At 45.1% G+C, this 20974-nt stretch overlaps 2 protein-coding genes across 3 annotated transcripts in view; one reads left to right on the forward strand and one right to left on the reverse strand.

The window, feature by feature from the left end:
• Positions 1–15931, reverse strand: part of ADGRA3 (adhesion G protein-coupled receptor A3) — an 81799-nt gene extending 65868 nt beyond the window's left edge. The window contains exon 1 of the mRNA XM_038751942.1: positions 15633–15931. Within this exon, the coding sequence (XP_038607870.1) occupies positions 15633–15931 (299 nt within the window). The remainder of the gene's footprint in view (positions 1–15632) is intronic.
• Positions 9001–20974, forward strand: part of LOC119933013 (cytosolic beta-glucosidase-like) — a 120628-nt gene continuing 108654 nt past the window's right edge. For both annotated transcript variants that reach the window (XM_038752182.1, XM_038752183.1), the window contains exon 1: positions 9001–9113. The gene's annotated coding sequence lies outside the window, so the exon portion shown is untranslated. The remainder of the gene's footprint in view (positions 9114–20974) is intronic.

A 20974-nucleotide genomic window follows, 5' to 3' on the forward strand; every position in this document is an offset into this window, starting at 1 on the left:
TCCGGCTCTGCCACTTGTCAGCTGTGTGACTTTGGGCAAGTCACTTAACTTCTCTGTGCCTCAGTGACCTCATCTGTAAAATGGGGATTAAGACTGTGAGCCCCCCGTGGGACAACCTGATCACCTTGTAACCTCCCCAGTGCTTAGAACAGTGCTTTGCACATAGTAAGTGCTTAATAAATGTCATTATTATTATTATTCAACTGTAGATTTTCTGACATTAGCAAATGAGAAACACATTCAAGTTAAAACCGCATTTTCACTTGATTTACATTATTGGTTTTACTGAGTTCAGGTGAAGATCTTTACATATGTATCATTTGTTTATACAAGTCACATAACAATGGGGAAAGTTAGCCAAAGCTGCATAAATAATAAATGTTGCAATAAATAAAAAGGCTGATTTTCTTCCATTCCTGACATTGGGAGAAAAATAATATACCAATTGTAAAAATACCTGAAGTTGTCTTCAAAGTTGCTTTCAAGGTAACTATTTCTCTGGAAAATAATGAATAATGTACTCCCTGTAAATTTACTTTTTTTCTCTGCAATGGACTGGCAGTTGCCCAGTCATCAAAGTATACCATAATAAATGCAAGATTTTGCTGATAGTGAAAAGCAAAATACTTCATCATATTTGTAACTGTTACAAATGTAAACCAAATCCCACTTCACAAATCAAGATATCTAATCAGTCTGTACATTATTTGAAGTGTTTTAGCAATTCCTGAAAAGACATTACTATAGATCTGCTTTCAGTTGCCAGATTTTTAATATTCAAATCTAATTTAAGACTATGTAATTAAAATATTCTACTTCATACCATCTAAACCTAAAGGGCAACTGTGAATGAGATTTTGGTGACAAACCCTGAAATGGCTGATATGTGTAATACAAACATCGTACTTAAAAAATCCCCCTCCAAAATATCGTTTATGCCAGTTTTGGTCCTCTTTGAACTACTGAATATACAATCTGTAGACAAATCTTCACAACTCTAGTTTTGTTCTTAACATGCTTTAAAAGCAGACATAACAGGGGTAGGTTTGATGCCCCTGTATATGTATATATAGGTTTGTACATATTTATTACTCTATTTATTTATTTATTTTACTTGTACATACCTATTCTATTTATTTTATTTGTTAGTATGTTTGGTTTTGTTCTCTGTCTCCCCCTTTTAGACTGTGAGCCCACTGTTGGGTAGGGACTGTCTCTATATGTTGCCAATTTGTACTTCCCAAGCACTTAGTACAGTGCTCTGCACATAGTAAGCGCTCAATAAATACGATTGATGATGATGATGATGATGCCCTCTCCTTTATGAAGGCATTTTTGTATGGTAATAAGCACTTACTATTCTAAGCACGGGGGGAGAAATCAAATAAATTAGGCTGGACACAATCCCTTATCCTGCATGGGGTTCAGAGTCTAAGTAGGAGGAAGAATAGGAGAACTGAGGCACAGAAAAGTTAAGTAGCTTGCCCAAGGTCACACAGCAGGCATTTGGCAGAGCCAGGATTATAACCCAAATCCTCTGAGTCCCAGGACTGTGTTCTCTCCACTAGGCCACACATCTTACATATCATATCACTTGAAATGAAGCTAGAATAAGTCTAATGTGAAAGTTAAAAGCGAGAGGACTAAAAATCAAAGAGAAAGACAGGATAAAGAAAATTTGGCATTAATGATATTCAATTAGCAAAAAATATTGATTATGTAGTACTTCAAAGGTGGGACCACCATGTTTATTTGTTCACAAAGTACTAAACTTTGTATTTGCCTGGAAGACAAACTTCAGTTCTGGCATAGCATGTTTTCTTTCACCAGATAGCTTGACTAGGCCACTGAAGGAAATTAGGGAAGTTTCCCCTGACAACATGAGCCTGTTTGGGCTCAACATGCCTGTAACAGGTAGAAAGCGCTGGAATGGGACGAGTTTCACAACATTGGGTTTTCCTTATTGGAAAAGTGCAAAGTTGGAAGAGTGCAACTTTCACATTCTCGAAGAACTAGACATTACTTAAGGAGGCATGGCTTACATCCACATATGAACCTTCCTGCTCCCCTAATTATCCTATTATTCCAATGTATAATGTACTTTTACCCTTGTTTGCCCTTTTAGAAAGACTAAAAACTGAAGTAGAGAAGGCATGCAATTATCTCAAGGAGGTCATAAAGTAGGCACACGCACAGTGATCAAAAACATATTTTCGACAACATTTGGTAACTGAGACAAAGGTGCATTGTTCGTCCCTGTCTAGTCTGCACACAAACTAGAGAAGTCGGTAATCTTCTTAGGTCCAGGCTCTTACCACACCAAGGGTTTCCATTGAGAGGGAAGTCTCTTTGGACAGAATTAGGGGGAGAGGACCAAAGCTACCATCGGTATTTGGTTTGGGGAGTAAAAATGGCACGGCACACAGGCTTTAAGGAATTACTAATTGCAACCTAATTTTGACAGCCAACAGCCCACAAGTGTTCCGGGCAGCTCTTTTATCATCGTTGACAGGCATCCAGGAGACATTTAATTCCTCCACAGATGCTCCCACTTTCATTTATTCACCACCTCCACCGTCTCAAAGGCCAAGCCAAACTCCATCCAAGTGTAGGAGGAAAAGGAGACAGCGTAAAGGCCCTGAGTAACTGGGCACCCCGGGCGCTATGAGTGGTTAAACTGGATCGGGGAGCTGCTCTATTCCCTTGGTTAATTAGAAGGTAAGAATTTTAATTGTTGTTCCGTATCCCACCAAAGAAATATTTTTTTTTCCCCCAGTGGTTCCCTGGGCTGTGGAACTGCAGTGTTTAAAAATGGACGTTATCTCGTACAGTCTCAACTGATGGCTTGTCTGGTTTTTATCTTACAAGTAGAAAACTGAATCAAGAATCCAATCTGCCCTTTGAGTTTTTTGATCTGGAAAACTTTCCTGAATGCCAAATGGCCAGTAAGGATTGCCATTAATGAAATTTTTGAACTCTGCCAATCCATCAACACTGAGGCGGTGGTCTTTCCAATCAGCTTCACTAGACAAAGCAGATGAAGAGAATGGTTGCCAAAGGACATCCAGCAGCCAGATGGCTAGTGGACAGACCACGTACCTCGGAGTCAGAGGATCTGGGTTTTAATCCCGGTTCTGCCAAATTCCTGCTGTGTGACCCCGAGCATGTTACTTGATTGCTCTTTGTCAATTCTCCTATTCACCTTCCTACTTAGACTGAGTCCCATGAGGGACAGGGACTGTGTCCAACCTAATTAACTTGTATATACCAGTGCTTAGAACAGGGTTTGACACATAGTAAGTACTTAAATATCAGTATTTTTAAAAAGGGGGCAGGAAGAGGCAAGTACATAAAAAGCCAGGGAGAAAAGAACTAACATTATTAAGGGTACAGAGAGGCATGACATTGATTCAGCCCAGCAGCAGATCAGTCAATCATATCTGAGTGTTTACTATGTGCAGAGCACTGTATATATATATATATATATATATATACACATATATATATATACACACATATATATATATGTAATCCAAGAGAAGGAAATGAGAGAATAAAATGGAGACTACCAAATGTCACTTTTTAGCTATCACAATGACACTAACAAAAGCTGAACACTTGATATCATAAGGTTGTTTCCCAACTATAGACAATGGAAATTTTAGTTGGTTTAACTCCAACCAACGAGAGACTGAGAACTAAAGACTGAGGAGAGACTCTTTCGAGGCCACTCTTTCAGACTAAGGGGTTTCGGGAACAAGTGTATTTACTGAAGAGAACTCCTGAAATGGTACCTCAAACTCAGACTGCTTTTCAGATGTGTGCGTACTATAGCTGTTACACACCTGTTTTGTTAGCAACAGTAATTAATGAATGGCATTTATTAAGCACTTTGTGTGAAAAATGTTGACTGCACTTAGCAACTTGGGAGAGCACAATGAATTGGTTGACTTGATCCCAATTGCATTAAAGAAGATTTTGTGATGCCTGCCAGAGTGAATGGTTCTTCATTAAGGTCCACTCCTGATAAAGCACACTTTTTCCCCCGAAGTTCATTATACAGGGCACACAATGATTTTAATGCAGGAAGACACTCATTCTTGGCAACGGTCATTTGGTCTCCCTACCCAACTACTTCCTCGTGACATACAAGTTGACACCCTCAACACCACCCTCTCTACTGAACCCAACTCCCTCATTCCCCCGTCCCTTTGCAGAACTCATACCACAAAACCCGCAAGCCCGGGTCAACTCCTCAGTACACCTCCTCTGTTCCTGTGCACGGTGTGTGGAGCACTTACAGGCAGAAATCCAGACACCGGGACCAGTTTGTCCATCTCAAGTGTGTCTGCTTTAACTCGCTCTTCTCCAGCCGGCCCCATTATTTCTCCCTTCTAATGTGTGCCCATTGTCTGCAACAACTCCCTCGTCAAAACCTGACCCCCAGCCTGCCCCATCTCTTGCCCCTAATGACCTGGCCACACAGTTTGATCAAGCTGAAGCTATCAGGGATGATCTCCCTAAAATCTTCCCTGCTCCTCTCCAATCCCAACCTCCTCCTTCCCCTCTGACACTACCATCTTTTCCAGCAATATCTCAAGAGATCTACCCCCTCCATCTGCTCCTCTGAGCCCTTCCCTTTGGACAATATTAAAAGCACTTGCCCCCACCCTTCTTCTCTCCCTGACCATCTTCAACTGTTCCTCTCTAAAGGCTTCTTCCCCACTGTTTTCAAATGGGCTCATGCATCCCCTCTCCTAAAAAATCCCTCCCTTGACTCCGTGACTCCCTCCGGTTACACTCTCCATCTCCCTCCTAACATTCCTCTCCAAACTCCTTGACTCCTTGAGCAAGTTTACACCTGCTGACCCTACTTCCTTTCCTCTAATTCCTGACAACTCCTTAACCCCCTCCAATGTGGCTTCTACCCCCCTCACACCACAGAAATTGCCCCTTCTAAGGTCATCACTGACCTCCTCCTTTTCAAATCCAACAGCCATCACTATTTTAATCCTCCTCGACTTCCCAGCTGTCTTTGATGCCGTGAACCACTCCCATCTCTTTGAAACATTATCTAACCTTGGCTTCACTGACGATGTCCTCTGGTGGCGGTTCTCCTCTCTCTCTGGCGGCTCTTTCCCATCATTTTCGCGGGCTCCTTCTCTGTCTCCCACCCTCTAACAGTCCAAGTCCCTCAAGGCTCAGTTCTGGATCTCCTTCTGTTCCCCAGGTACAGCTATTCCCTTGGAAAACTCATGGGCTAATGGACGGAACATGGGCCTGGAAAGCCAGAGGGTCATGGGTTCTAGTCCCGGCTCTGCCACTTGTCTGCTGTCTGACCTTGGGCAAGACACTTCAATTTTCAGTGTCTCATTTACCTCATCTGTAAAATGGGGATTAACACTGTGTGGGACAGGGACTGTGTACAACCTGATTTGCTAGTAAGTACTTAAATACAACAATTATTATTCACTCCTATAGCTTACGCTATTAATTCTACACAGATAATTCCCAAATCTCCTCTCCAGTGCTGACCTCTCTCCTTCTCTGCAACCTCATTTTTTCCTCCTGCCTGCAGGATACCTCTACCTGGACCAATGCTTCACAATTAACATGTATAAAACAGAACTCCTCATCTTCCCACCCAAACCCTGTTCTCCCCATATTTTCCATCCACTATCCTCCCTGTCTCACAAGCTTGAAATCTTGCCATTATCTTCAACTCACAAATTCAATCCATCATCACCCAAGCCTGTCTTTGCTACCTTCAAAACACTGCTAAAATATAAAATCTGCCTTTTCCACCCAAACTGCTACTATGCTGACTCAAGCACATACCATATCTCAACTCCTGCATCAGCCTCTGCCTTGACTTCCCCACCTCCCATCTCTCCTGGCTCCAGTCCACCCTGATGCCAACACCACTCAGGCCATAACTCCCCATTCCTCAAAAACTCCAATGGTTCCTCATCCACCTCATCAGATAGAAACTCAACTTCACGTTTATTTCAAGAACTTCACGTTTATTTCAAGAACAATCAGCTTGCCCCCTCCTATCTTACCTCACTGATTTCCTCCTACGACCCAGTCCACACATTTGGCCAATGCCAACCTACTCACTGTACCATAATTTCTTCTTCCCTATTGCCAACCCCTTGCTCCTGTCCTCCTTCCGACCTCTACTCCCTCCCCCTTCCATTATGTGGAACACAACTCTCCCCACCTTCAGAGGAGTTAAAAAAAAAACACCACATCTCCAAGAGTCCTTCCCTGACTAAGCCCTCGTTTCCCCTGCTCACTCACCCTTCTCCGTCACCAGTGGACTTGGTTCTGTACCCTTTAAGCACTTGATATTCACCATATCCTCACATCACTTATGTACATCCATTATAATGGCTGCTCCCCCTCTAGACTGTTAGCTCCTCGTGGGCAGGGAACGTGTCTAGTAACTCATATAGAGAAGCAGCGTGACCCAGCAGAAACACCACAGGCCTGGGAGTCGGAGGACCTGGGTTTTTATCCCGGCTCAGCCACTTGCCTGTTCTGTGACCCTGGGCAAATCACTTAACTTCTCTGTACCTCAATTCCCTCGTCTGCAAAGTAGAGAGTCGATACCTGTTCGATCTGCACAACATCGCTAAAATCCTCCCTTTCCTCTTCAGCCAACTGCTACCATGTTAATCCAAGCAGTTATCTGATCCCGCCTGGATTAGTGCATTGGTCTCCATGGTGATCTCCCTGCTTCCTGGCTCTCCCCACTCCAGTCCTTACTTTGCTGCCTGGATCACTTGTCTAACAAAAAAGTGTTCAGTCCGTGTTTCCCCACTCCTCAGGAACCTCTAGTATTTGCCCATCCACCTCTGCATCAAACTCCTCACCATTGGCTTTGAAGCAACCACCTTCACCCCCAGCTCACCTTATTGCTCTTCTACTACAACCCAGCCCGCACTTTGCTCCTCTAATGCCAATCTATTCACTATACCTTGACCTCCTCCATCTTGTCCTGCACCTCTCTGGCCCACGTCCTGCCTCTGGCCTGGAACACCCTCCCTCTTCATCTGCGATAATCACTCTCCCCAGCTTCAAAGGCTTAATAAAGGCCCATCTCCTCCAAGAGATGTGACTAAGCCCTCATTTCCTCTTCTCCCACTCTCTTCTGCAATGCCCTTGCACTTAGATTTGCTCCCTATTTGCCCTCAGCCCCACAGCACATATGTACATATCCATACTTTATTTATTCATTCATTCAATCGTATTTATTGAGCGCTTACTGTATGCAGAGCACTGTACTAAGTGCTTGGGAAGTACAAGCTGGAAACACGTAGAGACGGTTCCTACCCAACACTGTGCTTTATTTATGTTAAATGTCTGTCTCCCCCTCTAGACTGTAAGCTTGTGGGAAGAGAACGTATTACCAACTCTGTTACATTGTATCCTTTAAGCACTTAGTACAGTGCTCGCCACACTAAGCACTCGATAAACATGATGGGTTGACTGTTCTAACGTCCCACTCTGAGCCCCAAATAGGATCTGATGATCTTTTATAATAATAATAGTAATGGTATTTGTTAAGCGCTTACTATGTGCAAAGCACTGTTCTTTATTCATTCATTCATTCAATCGCATTTATTGAGCGCTTACTGTGTGCAGAGCACTGTACTAAGTGCTTGGGAAGTACAAGTAGACAACATATAGAGACGGTCCCTACCCAATAGCGGGCTCTTTATCTACCCCAGAGCTTAGTTCAGTGCTTGACACATAGTAAGTTCTTAAAAAACATTCTCCCCCAAGCACCTAGTATAGTGCTCTGAAATCAAACAGTATCAATATTTATTGAGTACTGTACTAAGCACTTGGGGGAGTACAAGCGCTCCCCCTCCACCCCCCCACCTTACCTCCTTCCCCTCCCCACAGCACCTGTATATACATATATATATGTTTGTATGTATTTTTTACTCTATTTTACTTGTACATATTTATTCTATTTATTTTATTCTGTTGATATGTTTTGTTTTGTTCTCTGTCTCCCCCTTCCAGACTGTGAGCCCACTGTTGGGTAGGGACCGTCTCTATATGTTGCCAACTTGGACTTCCCAAGAGCTTAGTACAGTGCTCTGCACACAGTAAGCGCTCAATAAATACGATTGAATGAATGAATAAATACAAGCCCTCAAAAACCACTGATGGATCACATGGTCAGGGAAGGCACCTCTTCCTCCCGTCAACAACCTCACCAGACACTTCCACCACGAAGCAGAGCTATTCCACTAAAACTTCATGTCAAATCTTCTACTTTCAAACCCCGTCTGAATTTAACTCTTTAAGCATAAGACTCCGAGTAGTTGGATTTCTTTTCCCCCCTTAGGTCGGCAGATTATCTTCCCAAACTTTACATGGTCCTCCCCCAACCACAATAATAAAATGGGCACAAATTAAAAACAAAACCCCCACCAAAAAAGTTCAGTTTAGTCACTGTTCTAAAATAGTCCTCTGTTCAAAGCTGAAAGACCCTTTACATATAAAACCCACAGTTTAACAAAGCTTCAATTCTTTTTTACAATTAGGAACTAACTCATGTTCGTTATTTATAAGTATATTATATGGCCTTGGATTTACATGCCACCCTTAATTTCCTTTCGCTAAGATTCTCGCTAATGATCAAAGAGGTTCCTCTGCCTATGTCCTTAGAAACAATGACTGGAATTGCAGAAGTGACACTTCCCTTTGCAAGAAATGAAACAGTTCACACTAGTGGAATTGAACCATGCTCTACAAGTTTCTTCTATTCTTCAAGTTGAATCTAAGAGTCCAATCGTAAGTAGCATTAGCTACATCTTATGGTTCCACTACTGAAAACTTTTAAATGTCAACTTGGCCTAAATAAAAACCTTATAAAACTAGCCCTGCCCAAAAATCAAATAGGAGGGCACCAATCAGCCCATGCCCAGTGACGTAATAAAGGGACATTCCAGTTCCATCAGTTACTAAGCACCTCAGTAATTTACCTCAAAAATGCATGAAAAACATCTTGGTGCTCCTTAACAACAGTGTACATTCCTCAATCAGGGAGACAATCGAACTGAATCAGACCACCATTCTTCTTTGGATTAGAGGTAAAACTGCAAATCCCTTTTACCTTTGTTTTAGAATGGTGAAAATGTACCTCAGACAGATCAATAGCAGTATTTCACTTCACAGGGGATAATTAAAAAGGTGTTTTCTACACCATAATATCTACTATTTTCCTGGAAGGAAAATGGAAAATATGTTGAGGCAAACAGGCATGCAGGAGTTGATGGGAAACAGCTGAGGCCAGTAACAGGCTGAGATCGTTATACAAACTGAACCAAAACCTGAATCAACTTACGTGTAATTGATCCTGAACCAAAATATTTACAACTGTTTTTAGGGTAACTTCTGAGTGGTAACTAGGACCGGAGTATAAAAATACCTTCCCAAATATGATTTTTTTTCCCCCCTGGGCTTGACTCCTACACTGGGCTCACCCTAAAATTATTTTATTTTCAAAATGACTCTTTCCCCAGAAATCTACTTCATTGAAAAAGTATTACTGCCACCAAATGGTATCATTTAGATACGCCTCTAAAAACAATGGCTGGGCTATTGAAGTTATTTTTGTGCCGTCACGAATTAAGTTGTGAAAACTACACGGGCTACTGTGTTTAATTCTACGCCAACTAAATTCCCACTAGAAATGCTGGAAAAAAAACACCAAAGTTATCTTCGCAATTAACATTTGTATTTACAGATGCCCTCTACAGCTGGGTTTTGAAGCTGTATCTGTAGAAATCATTACAAAGTTAAGTCCTTCCCAACTCACTTTACAGAACTTGATTGTTCGCTCCATCTTTGGCACTTTACTGGACATCTACTGGGCCCAGGGAGCACTGTACTAAGCGCTTGGAGGGGTACAAAAGCCACTAAGTCAAAGTAGTAAAAACACTTCTTTCTAATGACCTTTTGAAAAAAGAAACGAGTGATTTTCGGTAGAAGTGTCTAAGTTTTCCACATAACTATCTTTGTAAAAGTTGGATGAAAACAAACAAGGTCGGTCTAACCGCAAGGATTTTCTCCAAGGAATAACTGAATACTGCCCGCTGGTTTGGAAGGGGCAAAATGTCAACATCTTTACAATAGTGAAGCTTGTAAAACTAGCTGAAACTTTCCATGCTCGGTTTCAGCCGAAAATCAAATTCCACTTTGGGAGAGTTAGAGCTCTCTAAGTGCTGCCATTTTAAAGTTATTAAAGAAATGATTTATCTCAGCACTTTTAAATTATAACTTTTTTTCCACGCAGGACTAACTCATATTACAACTTCGAGATTGCACTTTGGGTTCTTTTTACTCCTTGGAGAAGTCTGACCGTTTTGCATTTGTAAAAGCAAAGTCAAGAGTTCAAAATATCTAATTGGCCACCTTTAGTGCAACAAAGTGCTTTTTCTGTTTGGTTGGTAATATTGGGCTCGTGTTGCTTTTCCGTCTTGGATCGAATAGGAAGCAGCGTGGCTTGGGGGAAAGAGCACGGACTCGGGGGTCACAGGTCGTGGGTTCTGGCTCCAGCTCTGCTACTTGGCGGCTGGATGACTTCGGGCAAGTTACTTAACTTCTCTGTGCCTCGGTTGCCTCATCCGTAAAATGGGGATGAAGTCTGTGGGCCAACCCCCTTACTCTGTACCTACCCCAGCACTTAGAACCGTGCTTGGCAACACAGTACGCGCATCACAAATACCATTATTACTGTATTATTTAGGTGCCTCTACCGAAAAGGGGCGGCTGCCCCTTATGGGCAAGAACTATTATTATTACAATGCAGCAATAAAGACCACCTTGGTACTTGTTAAGCGCTTACCATGTGCCAAGCACTGTTCTAAGTGCTGTGGCAGAAACAAGGAAATCAGGTTGTCCCACTTGGGGCTCATAGTCTTCATCCCCATTTTACAGATAAGGTAGCTGAGGCCCAGAGAAGTGAAGTGACTTGCCCAAAGTCACACAACTGACAAGGGGCGGAGTCTGGATTAGAACCCATGACCTCCGCCTTCCAAACCCGTGCTCTTTCCACTGAGCCACGCTGTAGTTTCCAGGTGCTTAAGCACAGTGCTCTGCGCACAGCGGGTGCTCCATTCATTCATTCATTCAATCGTATTTATTGAGCGCTTACTGTGTGCAGAGCGCTCAATAAGGGCGACTGAATGGATGAATGCAGGCACTGGGGGACTGTTGGTGTGCTTTCTTCGCCTGCACTTTGGTTCACGCAACAGGCTGCTGGGAGGCGGTGGGAAGGCCGCCGTCTCCGGAGCTGATTCGGTGGCGGGGGGCAGGACTGACACAAAAAATGGTCCCGAATTTCGGAAACTGGGGATGGAAAAGGAGCAACGTGGGGCCTGTCCCGAGTGGAGCGGAGGGCGGGAGGCGGCGACGATGGGCCCAGTGGCCAGAGTGGCCTGGCTTCCCCAAAGCAGCGTGGCTCAGTGGAAAGAGCCCGGGCTTTGGAGTCAGAGGTCATGGGTTCAAATCCCGACTCCAATTGTCAGCTGTGTGACTTTGGGCAAGTCACTTCACTTCTCTGTGCCTCAATTACCTCATCTGTAAAATGGGGATAAATAACAATAATAATGATGGCACTTACTAAGCACTTACTATGTGCAAAACACCGTTCTAAGCGCTGGGGAGGTTACAAGGTGATCAGGTTGTCCCACTGGGGGCTCACAGTCTTAATCCCCATTTTACAGATGAGGGAACTGAGGCCCAGACAAGGGGCTTGCCCAAAGTCACCCAGCTGACAATTGGCGGGGCTGGGATTTGAACTCATGACTGACTCCAAAGACCGTGCTCTTTCCACTGACCCATGCTGTTTCTCTAAGACTCTTAAGACTGTGACCCCCGGTGGGACAACCAGATCACCTTGTAACCTCCCCATCGTACTTTGCACATAGTAAGCGTTTAATAAAAAAACACCAAAGTTATCGTTGGAAACAGCCCAGGCTTTGGAGCCAGAGGTCCTGGGTTCGAATTCCGACTCTGCCAATTGTCAGATGTGTGACTTTGGGCAAGTCACTTAAATTCTCTGGGCCTCTGTTCCCTCATCTGTAAAATGGGGATGAAGACTGTGAGCCCCCCATGGGACAACCTGATCACCTTGTAACCTCCCCGGCACTTAGAACAGTGCTTTGCACATAGTAAGCGCTTAATAAATGCCATCAGTTCTCTGGGCTTCAGTTCCCTCATCTGTAAAATGGGGATTCAGACTGTGAGCCCCAGGTGGGACAACCTGATCACCTTAGAGAAGTAGTGTGGCTCAGTGGAAAGAGCCCGGGCTTTGGAGTCAGAGATCATGGGTTCAAATCCCAACTCTGCCACTTGTCAGCTGTTTGACTCTGGGCAAGTCACTTCACTTCTCTGGGCCTCCGTTCCCTCATCTGTAAAATGGGGATGAAGACTATGAGCCCCACGTGGGACAACCTGATCACCTTGTAATCTCCCCAGCGCTTAGAACAGTGCTTTGCACTCATTCATTCATTCAATCGTATTTATTGAGTGCTTACTGTGTGCAGAGCACTGTACTAAGCACTTGGGAAGTCCCAGTTGGCAACGTCTAGAGAGGGTCCCTACCCAACAGCGGGCTCACAGTCTAGAAAGGGGAGACAGACAACAAGACAAAACATAGTAACAAAATAAAATAAATAGAATAAATAAGTACAAATAAAATAGAGTAATAAATCCGTACAAACATATATCCATATATACAGGTGCTGTGGGGAGGGGAAGGAGGGGGCTCAGTCTGGGAATTAACTTGTATCTACCCCAGAACATAGAACAGTGTTTGGTACATAGTAAGGGCTTAACAAATACAATTATTATTGTAATATTACTACTCTCCTCCATGGTAAACACGTGGAACCCAATCTCACAGGAAGACAAACTTAAGAATAAGAAGCCACGGGGTCTACTAAGGGCTTAACAACTACAATTATTACTGTAACAGTACTACTCTCCTCCATGGTAAACATGCAGAACCCAATCTCACAGGAAGACAAGCCTAAGAATAAGAAGCCGCGAAGTCTAGTAAGGGCTTAACAACTACAATTATTATTGTAATAGTACTACTCTCCTCCATGGTAAGCATGTGGAACCCAATCTCACAGGAAGACAAGCCTAAGAATAAGAAGTAGCAGGGGTCTAGTAAGGGCTTAACAACTACAATTATTACTGTAATATTACTACTCTCCTCCATGGTAAACATGCAGAACCCAATCTCACAGGAAGACAAGCCTAGGAATAAGAAGCTGCGAGGTCTAGTAAGGGCTTAACAACTACAATTATTATTGTAATATTAAGAGAAGCAGCGTGGCTCAGTGGAAAGAACCCGGGCTTTGGAGTCAGAGGTCCTGGGTTCAAATCCCGACTCCGCCAATTGTCAGCTGTGTGACTTTGGGCGAGTCACTTGACTTCTCCGGGCCTCAGTTCCCTCATCTGTAAAATGGGGGTTAAGATTGTGAGCCCTCCGTGGGACAACCCGATCACCCTGTAACCTCCACAGCGCTTAGAACAGTGCTTTGCACATAGTAAGTGCTTAATAAATGCCATCATTATTATTATTATTACTACTCTCCTCCACGGTAAACATGCGGAACCCAATCTCACAGGAAGACAAGCCTAAGAATAAAAAGCCGCGGGGTCTAGTAAAGGCTTAACAAGTAAAAGTAGTTGTAGACTGTGAGTCCACTGTTGGGTAGGGACTGTCTCTATATGTTGCCAACTTGTACGTTCCAAGCGCTTAGTACAGTGCTCTGCACACAGTAAGCGCTCAATAAATACGATTGATGATGATGAAGTACTTCCCAAGCGCTTAGTACAGTGCTCTGCCACACAGTAAGCGCTCAATAAATACGATTGATTGACTGTAATATTACTACTCTCCTCCATGGTAAACATGCGGAACCCAATCTCACAGGAAGACAAGAATAAGAAGCCGCGGGTGGTAAGAACCCGAGCCCAGGATGGGTCGGGGCCGGCTCCAGATGGTGCCAACTTGGCCTTCCCGAGCGCTTAGTCCAGTGCTCCGCACACGGTAGGCGCTCAATAAAGAGGACTGGATGAAGGAAGGCATGATGATGCCTTTAGACTTTAGTCTGAAGTCTTTTAGACTGTGAGCCCACTGTTGGGTAGGGACCGTCTCTATATGTTGCCAACTTGTTCTTCCCAAGCGCTTAATACAGTGCTCTGCCACACAGTAAGCGCTCAATAAATACGATTGATTGATTGTAATATTACTACTCTCCTCCATGGTAAACATGCGGAACCCATTCTCACAGGAAGCCAAGAATAAGAAGCCGCGGGGCCTAGTGGTAAGAACCCGAGCCCAGGATGGGTCGGGGCCGGCTCTAGATGGTGCCAACTTGGCCTTCCCGAGCGCTTAGTCCAGTGTTCCGCACACAGTAAGCGCTCAATACAGAGGACTGAATGAAGGAAGGCATGATGATGCCTTTAGACTTTAGTCTAAAGTCTTTTAGACTGTGAGCCCACTGTCGGGTAGGGACCGTCTCTAGATGTTGCCAACTTGTACTTCCCAAGCGCTTAGTACAGTGCTCTGCCACACAGTAAGCGCTCAATAAATACGATTGATTGATTGTAATATTACTACTCTCCTCCATGGTAAACATGCGGAACCCATTCTCACAGGAAAACAAGAATAAGAAGCCGCGGGGCCTAGTGGTAAGAACCCGAGCCCAGGATGGGTCGGGGCCGGCTCTAGATGTTGCCAACTTGGCCTTCCCGAGCGCTTAGTCCAGTGCTCCGCACACGGTAGGCGCTCAATAAAGAGGACTGAATGAAGGAAGGCATGATGATGCCTTTAGACTTTAGTCTGAAGTCTTTTAGACTGTGAGCCCACTGTCGGGTAGGGACCGTCTCTATATGTTGCCAACCTGTACTTCCCAAGCGCTCAGTACAGTGCTCTGCCACACAGTAAGCGCTCAATAAATACGATTGATTGATTGTAATATCACTACTCTCCTCCATGGTAAACATGTGGAACCCAATCTCACAGGAAGCCAAGAATAAGAAGCCGCGGGGCCTAGTGGTAAGAACCCGAGCCCAGGATGGGTCGGGACCGGCTCTAGATGGTGCCAACTTGGCCTTCCCGAGCGCTTAGTCCAGTGTTCCGCACACAGTAGGCGCTCCATAAAGACGACTGAATGAAGGAAGGCATGATGATCAATCAATCAATCGTATTTATTGAGCGCTTACTATGTGCAGAGCACTGTACTAAGCGCTTGGGAAGTACAAATTGGCATCACATAGAGACAGTCCCTACCCAACAGTGGGCTCACAGTCTAAAAGGGGGAGACAGAGAACAGAACCAAACATACCAACAAAATAAAATAAGTAGGATAGAAATGTACAAGTAAAATAAATAGAGTAATAAATATGTACAACCTTTAGACTTTAGTCTAAAGTCTTTTAGACTGTGAGCCCACTGTCGGGTAGGGACCGTCTCTATCTGTTGCCAACTTGGACTTCCCAAGCGCTCAGTACAGTGCTCTGCACACAGTAATAGTTCAATAAATACGATTGATGATGATGATTCGTCCAAGGGGCGCAGCGCTACTCACAGGGTGACGGTCCTGTTGGGCAGCGTGTCGGGGGGCAGGACGTGGGCGAGGTCCAGGCTGCTGCAGACCACCTTGCCGTCGGCGTTGGGGGTCCGGCCGGGGGGCTTGGGGCGGCCGTCCTGCTTGCAGCCGGGGGGCAGGCCGGGCCCGGGGGGCGCGGGGGGCCCGGGGGGCACAGGGGGCACAGGGGGCACGGCGGGCACGGCGCCCCCCGCCCACAGGGCCGCCCACAGCGCCCACCTCAGCACCCAGGGCGGGCCATGGCGGGCCTGGCGGGCGCGGGGCCCCATCCTCCCCATCCTCCCGAGGGCGGCAGCCCGTCAGCGCCGAGGCCTGAGGCCGGCCAGCCTCACCGACCAGCTTCTCCTCACAAGGACCGACAACCCAGCCATGTTGCCTTTGTCCCGGGCAGGACAACAACAACGCCAACGCCGCCTCCTCAGGCCTCTCCCGCCATGGCCCGCCGCCGACACCTCCCCCTTCGTCTCCTCAGCCCGCCCTTCGGCTCCGCCCTCCCCATTCCTCTTCTCCTCCCCCTAACACAGATTGAAGACTCTATTTTCCTTGTACACATTTACTATTCTGTTTATTTTGTTGATGCTAATTAATGAGCCCGCTGTTGGGTAGGGGCCGTCTCTATATGTTGCCAACTTGGACTTCCCAAGCGTTTAGTCCAGTGCTCTGCACACAGTAAGCGCTCAATAAATACGGTTGAATGAATGAATGAGTGAATAATGATGGCATTGATTAAGCGCTTACTATGTGCAACAACAACAAGAACAACACCAACGCCTCAGGCCTCTCCCGCCATGGCCCGCCGCCGACACCTCCCCCATCGTCTCCTCAGCCCGCCCTTCGGCTCCTCCCCCTATCACAGATTTAAGACTCTATTTTCCTTGTACACATTTACTATTCTGTTTATTATGTTAATCAATCAATCAATCAATCAATCGTATTTATTGAGCGCTTACTATGTGCAGAGCACTGTACTAAGAGCTTGGGAAGTACAAATTGGCAACACATAGAGACAGTCCCTACCCAACAGTGGGCTCACAGTCTAAAAGGGGGAGACAGAGAACAGAACCAAACGTTAATGCTAATTAATGAGCCCAATGTTGGGTTGGGACCGTCTCTAGATGTTGCCAACCTGTATATATGTTTGTACGTATTTATTACTCTATTTATTTATTTTACTTGTACATATTTATTCTATTTATTTTATTCTGTTAATACGTTTTGTTGTCTGTATTCCCCTTCTAGACTGTGAGCCCGCTGTTGGGTAGGGACCGTCTCTAGATGTTGCCAACCTGTATATATGTTTGTACGTATTTATTACTCTATTTATTTTACTAGTACATATTTATTCTATTTATTTTATTCTGTTAATACGTTTTGTTGTCTGTATTCCCCTTCTAGACTGTGAGCCCGCTGTTGGGTAGGGACCGTCTCTATATGTTGCCAACTTGTACTTCCCAGGCGCTTAGTCCAGTGGTCTGCACACAGTAACTGCTCAATAAATACTTATTTTATTTTGTCAATATGTTTGGTTTTGTTCTCTGTCTCCCCCTTCTAAACTGTGAGCCCACTGTTGGGTAGGGACCGTCTCTGTGTGTTGCCAGCTTGCACTTCCCAAGCGCTTAGTACAGTGCTCTGCACACAGTAAGCGCTCAATAAATACGGTTGAATGAATGAATGAGTGAATAATGATGGCACTGATTAAACGCTTACTATGTGCAACAACAACAACGCCTCAGGCCTCTCCCGCCATGGCCCGCCGCCGACACCTCCCCCTTCGTCTCCTCAGCCCGCCCTTCGGCTCCTCCCTCCCCATTCCTCTCCTCCTCCCCCATCACAGATTTAAGACTCTATTTTCCTTGTACACATTTACTATTCTGTTTATTTTGTTAATGCTAATTAATGAGCCCGCTGTTGCGTTGGGACCGTCTCTATATGTCGCCAACTCGGACTTCCCAAGCGCTCAATAAATACGATTGAATGAATGAATAATGATGGTATTTATTAAGCGCTTACTATGTGCAAAGCACTGTTCTAAGCTCTGGGGGATACAAGGTGATCAGGTCATCCCACGTGGGGCTCACAGTCTTCACCCCCATTTTACAGATGAGGGAACTGAGGCTCAGAGAAATGAAGTGACTATTTTCCTTGTAGATATTTACTATTCTGTTTATTTCGTTAATGCTAATTAATGAGCCCGCTGTTGGATTGGGACCGTCTCTATATGTTGCCAACTTGTACTTCCCAAGCGCTTAAGTGCTCTACACGCAGTAAGCGCTCCATTCATTCATTCATTCATTCATTCAATCGTATTTATTGCTCTACACACAGTAAACGCTTCATTCATTCATTCATTCAATCGTATTTATTGCTCTACACAGAGTAAGCGCTCAATTCATTCACTCTTTCATTCAATCGTATTTATTGAGCGCTTACTGTGTGCGGAGCACTGGACTAAGCGCTTGGGAAGTCCAAGTTGGCAACATCCAGAGACGGTCCCTACCCAACAGTGGGCTCACAGGCTAGAAGGGGGAGACAGAGAACAAAACATATTAACAGAATAAAATAAATAGAATAGATATGTACAAGTAAAATAAATAGAGTAATAAATCCGTACAAACATATATACATATATACAGGTGCTGTGGGGAAGGGAAGGAGGTAAGGCGGCGGGATGGAGAAGGGGAGGAGGGGGAGAGGAAGGAGGGGGCTCAGTCTGCTCAATAAATACAATTGAGTGAATGGATGAATGATGATGGTATTTATTAAGCGCTTCCTATGTGCAAAGCACGGTTCTAAGCGCTGGGGGGATACAAGGTTGTCCCACAGGGGGCTCACAGTCTTCATCCCCATTTTACAGATGAGGGAACTGAGGCCCAGGGAAGTTAAGTGACTTGCCCAAAGCCATACAGCTGACAACTGGTGGGGCCGGTGTTTGAACCTCTGCCCTCTGACTTCAAAGCCCTGACCCTTTCTACTGAGCCACGCTGGTATCCTCCCCAGCGCCTAGAACAGTGCTTTGCACATAGTAAGTGCTTAATAAATACCATCATTACTCATTCATTCATTGTCAGTCTTAATCCCCATTGTACAGATGAGGTAACTGAGGCCCAGAGAAGTGAAGTCACTTGCCGAAAGTCACACAGCTGACAATTGGCAGGGCCGGGATTTGAACCCATGCGCTCTGACTCCAAAGCCCGGGCTCTTTTCGCTGAGCCACGATGTTGCCAACTTGTACTTCGCAAGGGGGAATCAGCTTCTCCTCAGAAGGCCCGGACAACAACAACAAAACAACAACAACAACAACAACAACAACACCATGGCCCACCGCCGACACCTCTCCCTTCTTCTCCTCTGCCCGCCCTTTGGCTCCTCCCTCCCCATTCCTCTCCTCCTCCCCCTCCCCACAGCACAGATTTATGACTCTATTTTCATTCATTCAATCGTATTTATTGAGCGCTTACTGTGTGCAGAGCACTGTACTAAGCGCTTGGGAAGTACAAGTTGGCAACATGTAGAGACGGTCCCTGCCCAACAACGGGCTCACAGTCTAGAAGGGGGAGACAGACAACAAAACAAAACACGTAGACGGGTGTCAAAGTCATCAGAACAAATAGCATTAAAGCTAAATGCACATCATTAACAAAATAAATAGAATAGTAAATATGTACAAGAAAAATAAATAGAGTAATAAATCTGTACCAACATATATACAGGTGACGTGGGGAGGGGAAGGAGGTAGGGCGGGGGGGAAGGGGAGGAGGAGAGGAAAAAGGGGGCTCAGTCTATTTTCCTTGTACATATTTACTTTTCTGTTTATTTCGTTAATGTTGCCATATATGTTGCCAACTTTTACTTCCCAAGCGCTTTATTACTCTATTTTCCTTGTACATATTTACTATTCTGTTATTTTGTTAATATTGGCATATACGTTGCCAACTTGCACTTCTCAAGTGCTTAGTATAGTGCTCTGCACAGTAAGCGCTCAATAAATGCGATTGAATGAATGAATAAATATAGAGAATCAGTGTGGTTTAGTGGAAAGAGCATGGGCTTGGGAGTCAGAGGTCGTGGGTTCTAATTCCGACTCCGCCGCTTGTCAGCTGTGTGACTTTGGGCAAGTAACTTCACTTCTCTGGGCCTCAGTTCCCTCATCTCTAAATGGGGATTAAGACTGTGAGCCCCCCGTGGGACAACCTGATCACCTTGTAACCTCCCCAGTGCTTAGACCAGTGCTCTGCACCTAGTAAGCACTTAATAAATGCCCTCATTATTATTATTAGTGTAGTCCCCTCACTTCCATCCCCACCATTGTTTCTATCCCACTGTGCAGCTGCTGCAGAAACCTTCCTCACGGGTTTAGCATTGCTGGAGATGAAGGAAAGGAACCACCCCTATTCACGAAACTTTGAATAAAGAGACGGTGGCGAGTAGCTAGTGGGGAAAAAAAAGCTACAACGTTTTGTGATGAGCGTTGTAAGGAGGGGACTGCCATTCGGACGGGTAGCGCTCTTTTTGAGGGGGTGGGAGGCAGTGAAAGGGCCGAGCCGCGTCAAACATGGCCGCCAGTTACAGCAAGTACCAGTACAAGTACAAGTACAACGTACAAGTACCAAAACGGTCAAGCTTTCTGAAGCACTGACTGTTTTCGATCTTTTTTGGCCACACCAACGCTTGTGGACATTGAGGGTCACGGACCTCTACTATTCATTTTATTGAGTGCTTACTCTGTGCAGAGCACTGTACTGAGTGTTTGGGAGAATACGATACAACAATGAGCCACATTCCTCGAGCTTACAGGCTTGAGGGCAGGGGAGACAGACATCAATACAAATAAGTAAATGACAGATCTGGACTTGGGTGCAGAGGGAGAAATCAGGGCAATGCAGAAGGGAGTGGGAGATGAGGAAAGGGGAAGGCCTCTTGGAGGAGATGGGCCTTCTCAGGGCTTCAGTCCCCTCATCTGTAAATGGGCCATATTCCTCTGCCATGGCCAACTTAAAGGCTCGAGGGCAGGGGAGACAGACATCAGTACAAATAAGTAAACGACAGATATGGACTTAGGTGCAGAGGGAGAAATCAGGGTGATGCAGAAGGGAGTGGGAGATGAGGAAAGGGGAAGGCCTCTTGGAGGAGATGGGCCTTCAATAAGGCTTTCAGTAAGGTGAATTGGACTAAGGCACATTCAGTAAGTGCCTTCAGTAAGGCAGGGGAGGGGATGTAATTGTCTGTTCAGATTTGAGGAAGGTGGGCTAGGGGTGCAGGGACATAAGTGATATCAAGGCACAGTGACAAGGCTGTCATTAGAGGAGCCAAGCGCGCAGTCT

This window comes from Tachyglossus aculeatus, chromosome 10 (assembly GCF_015852505.1).
Source record: "Tachyglossus aculeatus isolate mTacAcu1 chromosome 10, mTacAcu1.pri, whole genome shotgun sequence".
NCBI lineage: Eukaryota > Metazoa > Chordata > Mammalia > Monotremata > Tachyglossidae > Tachyglossus > Tachyglossus aculeatus.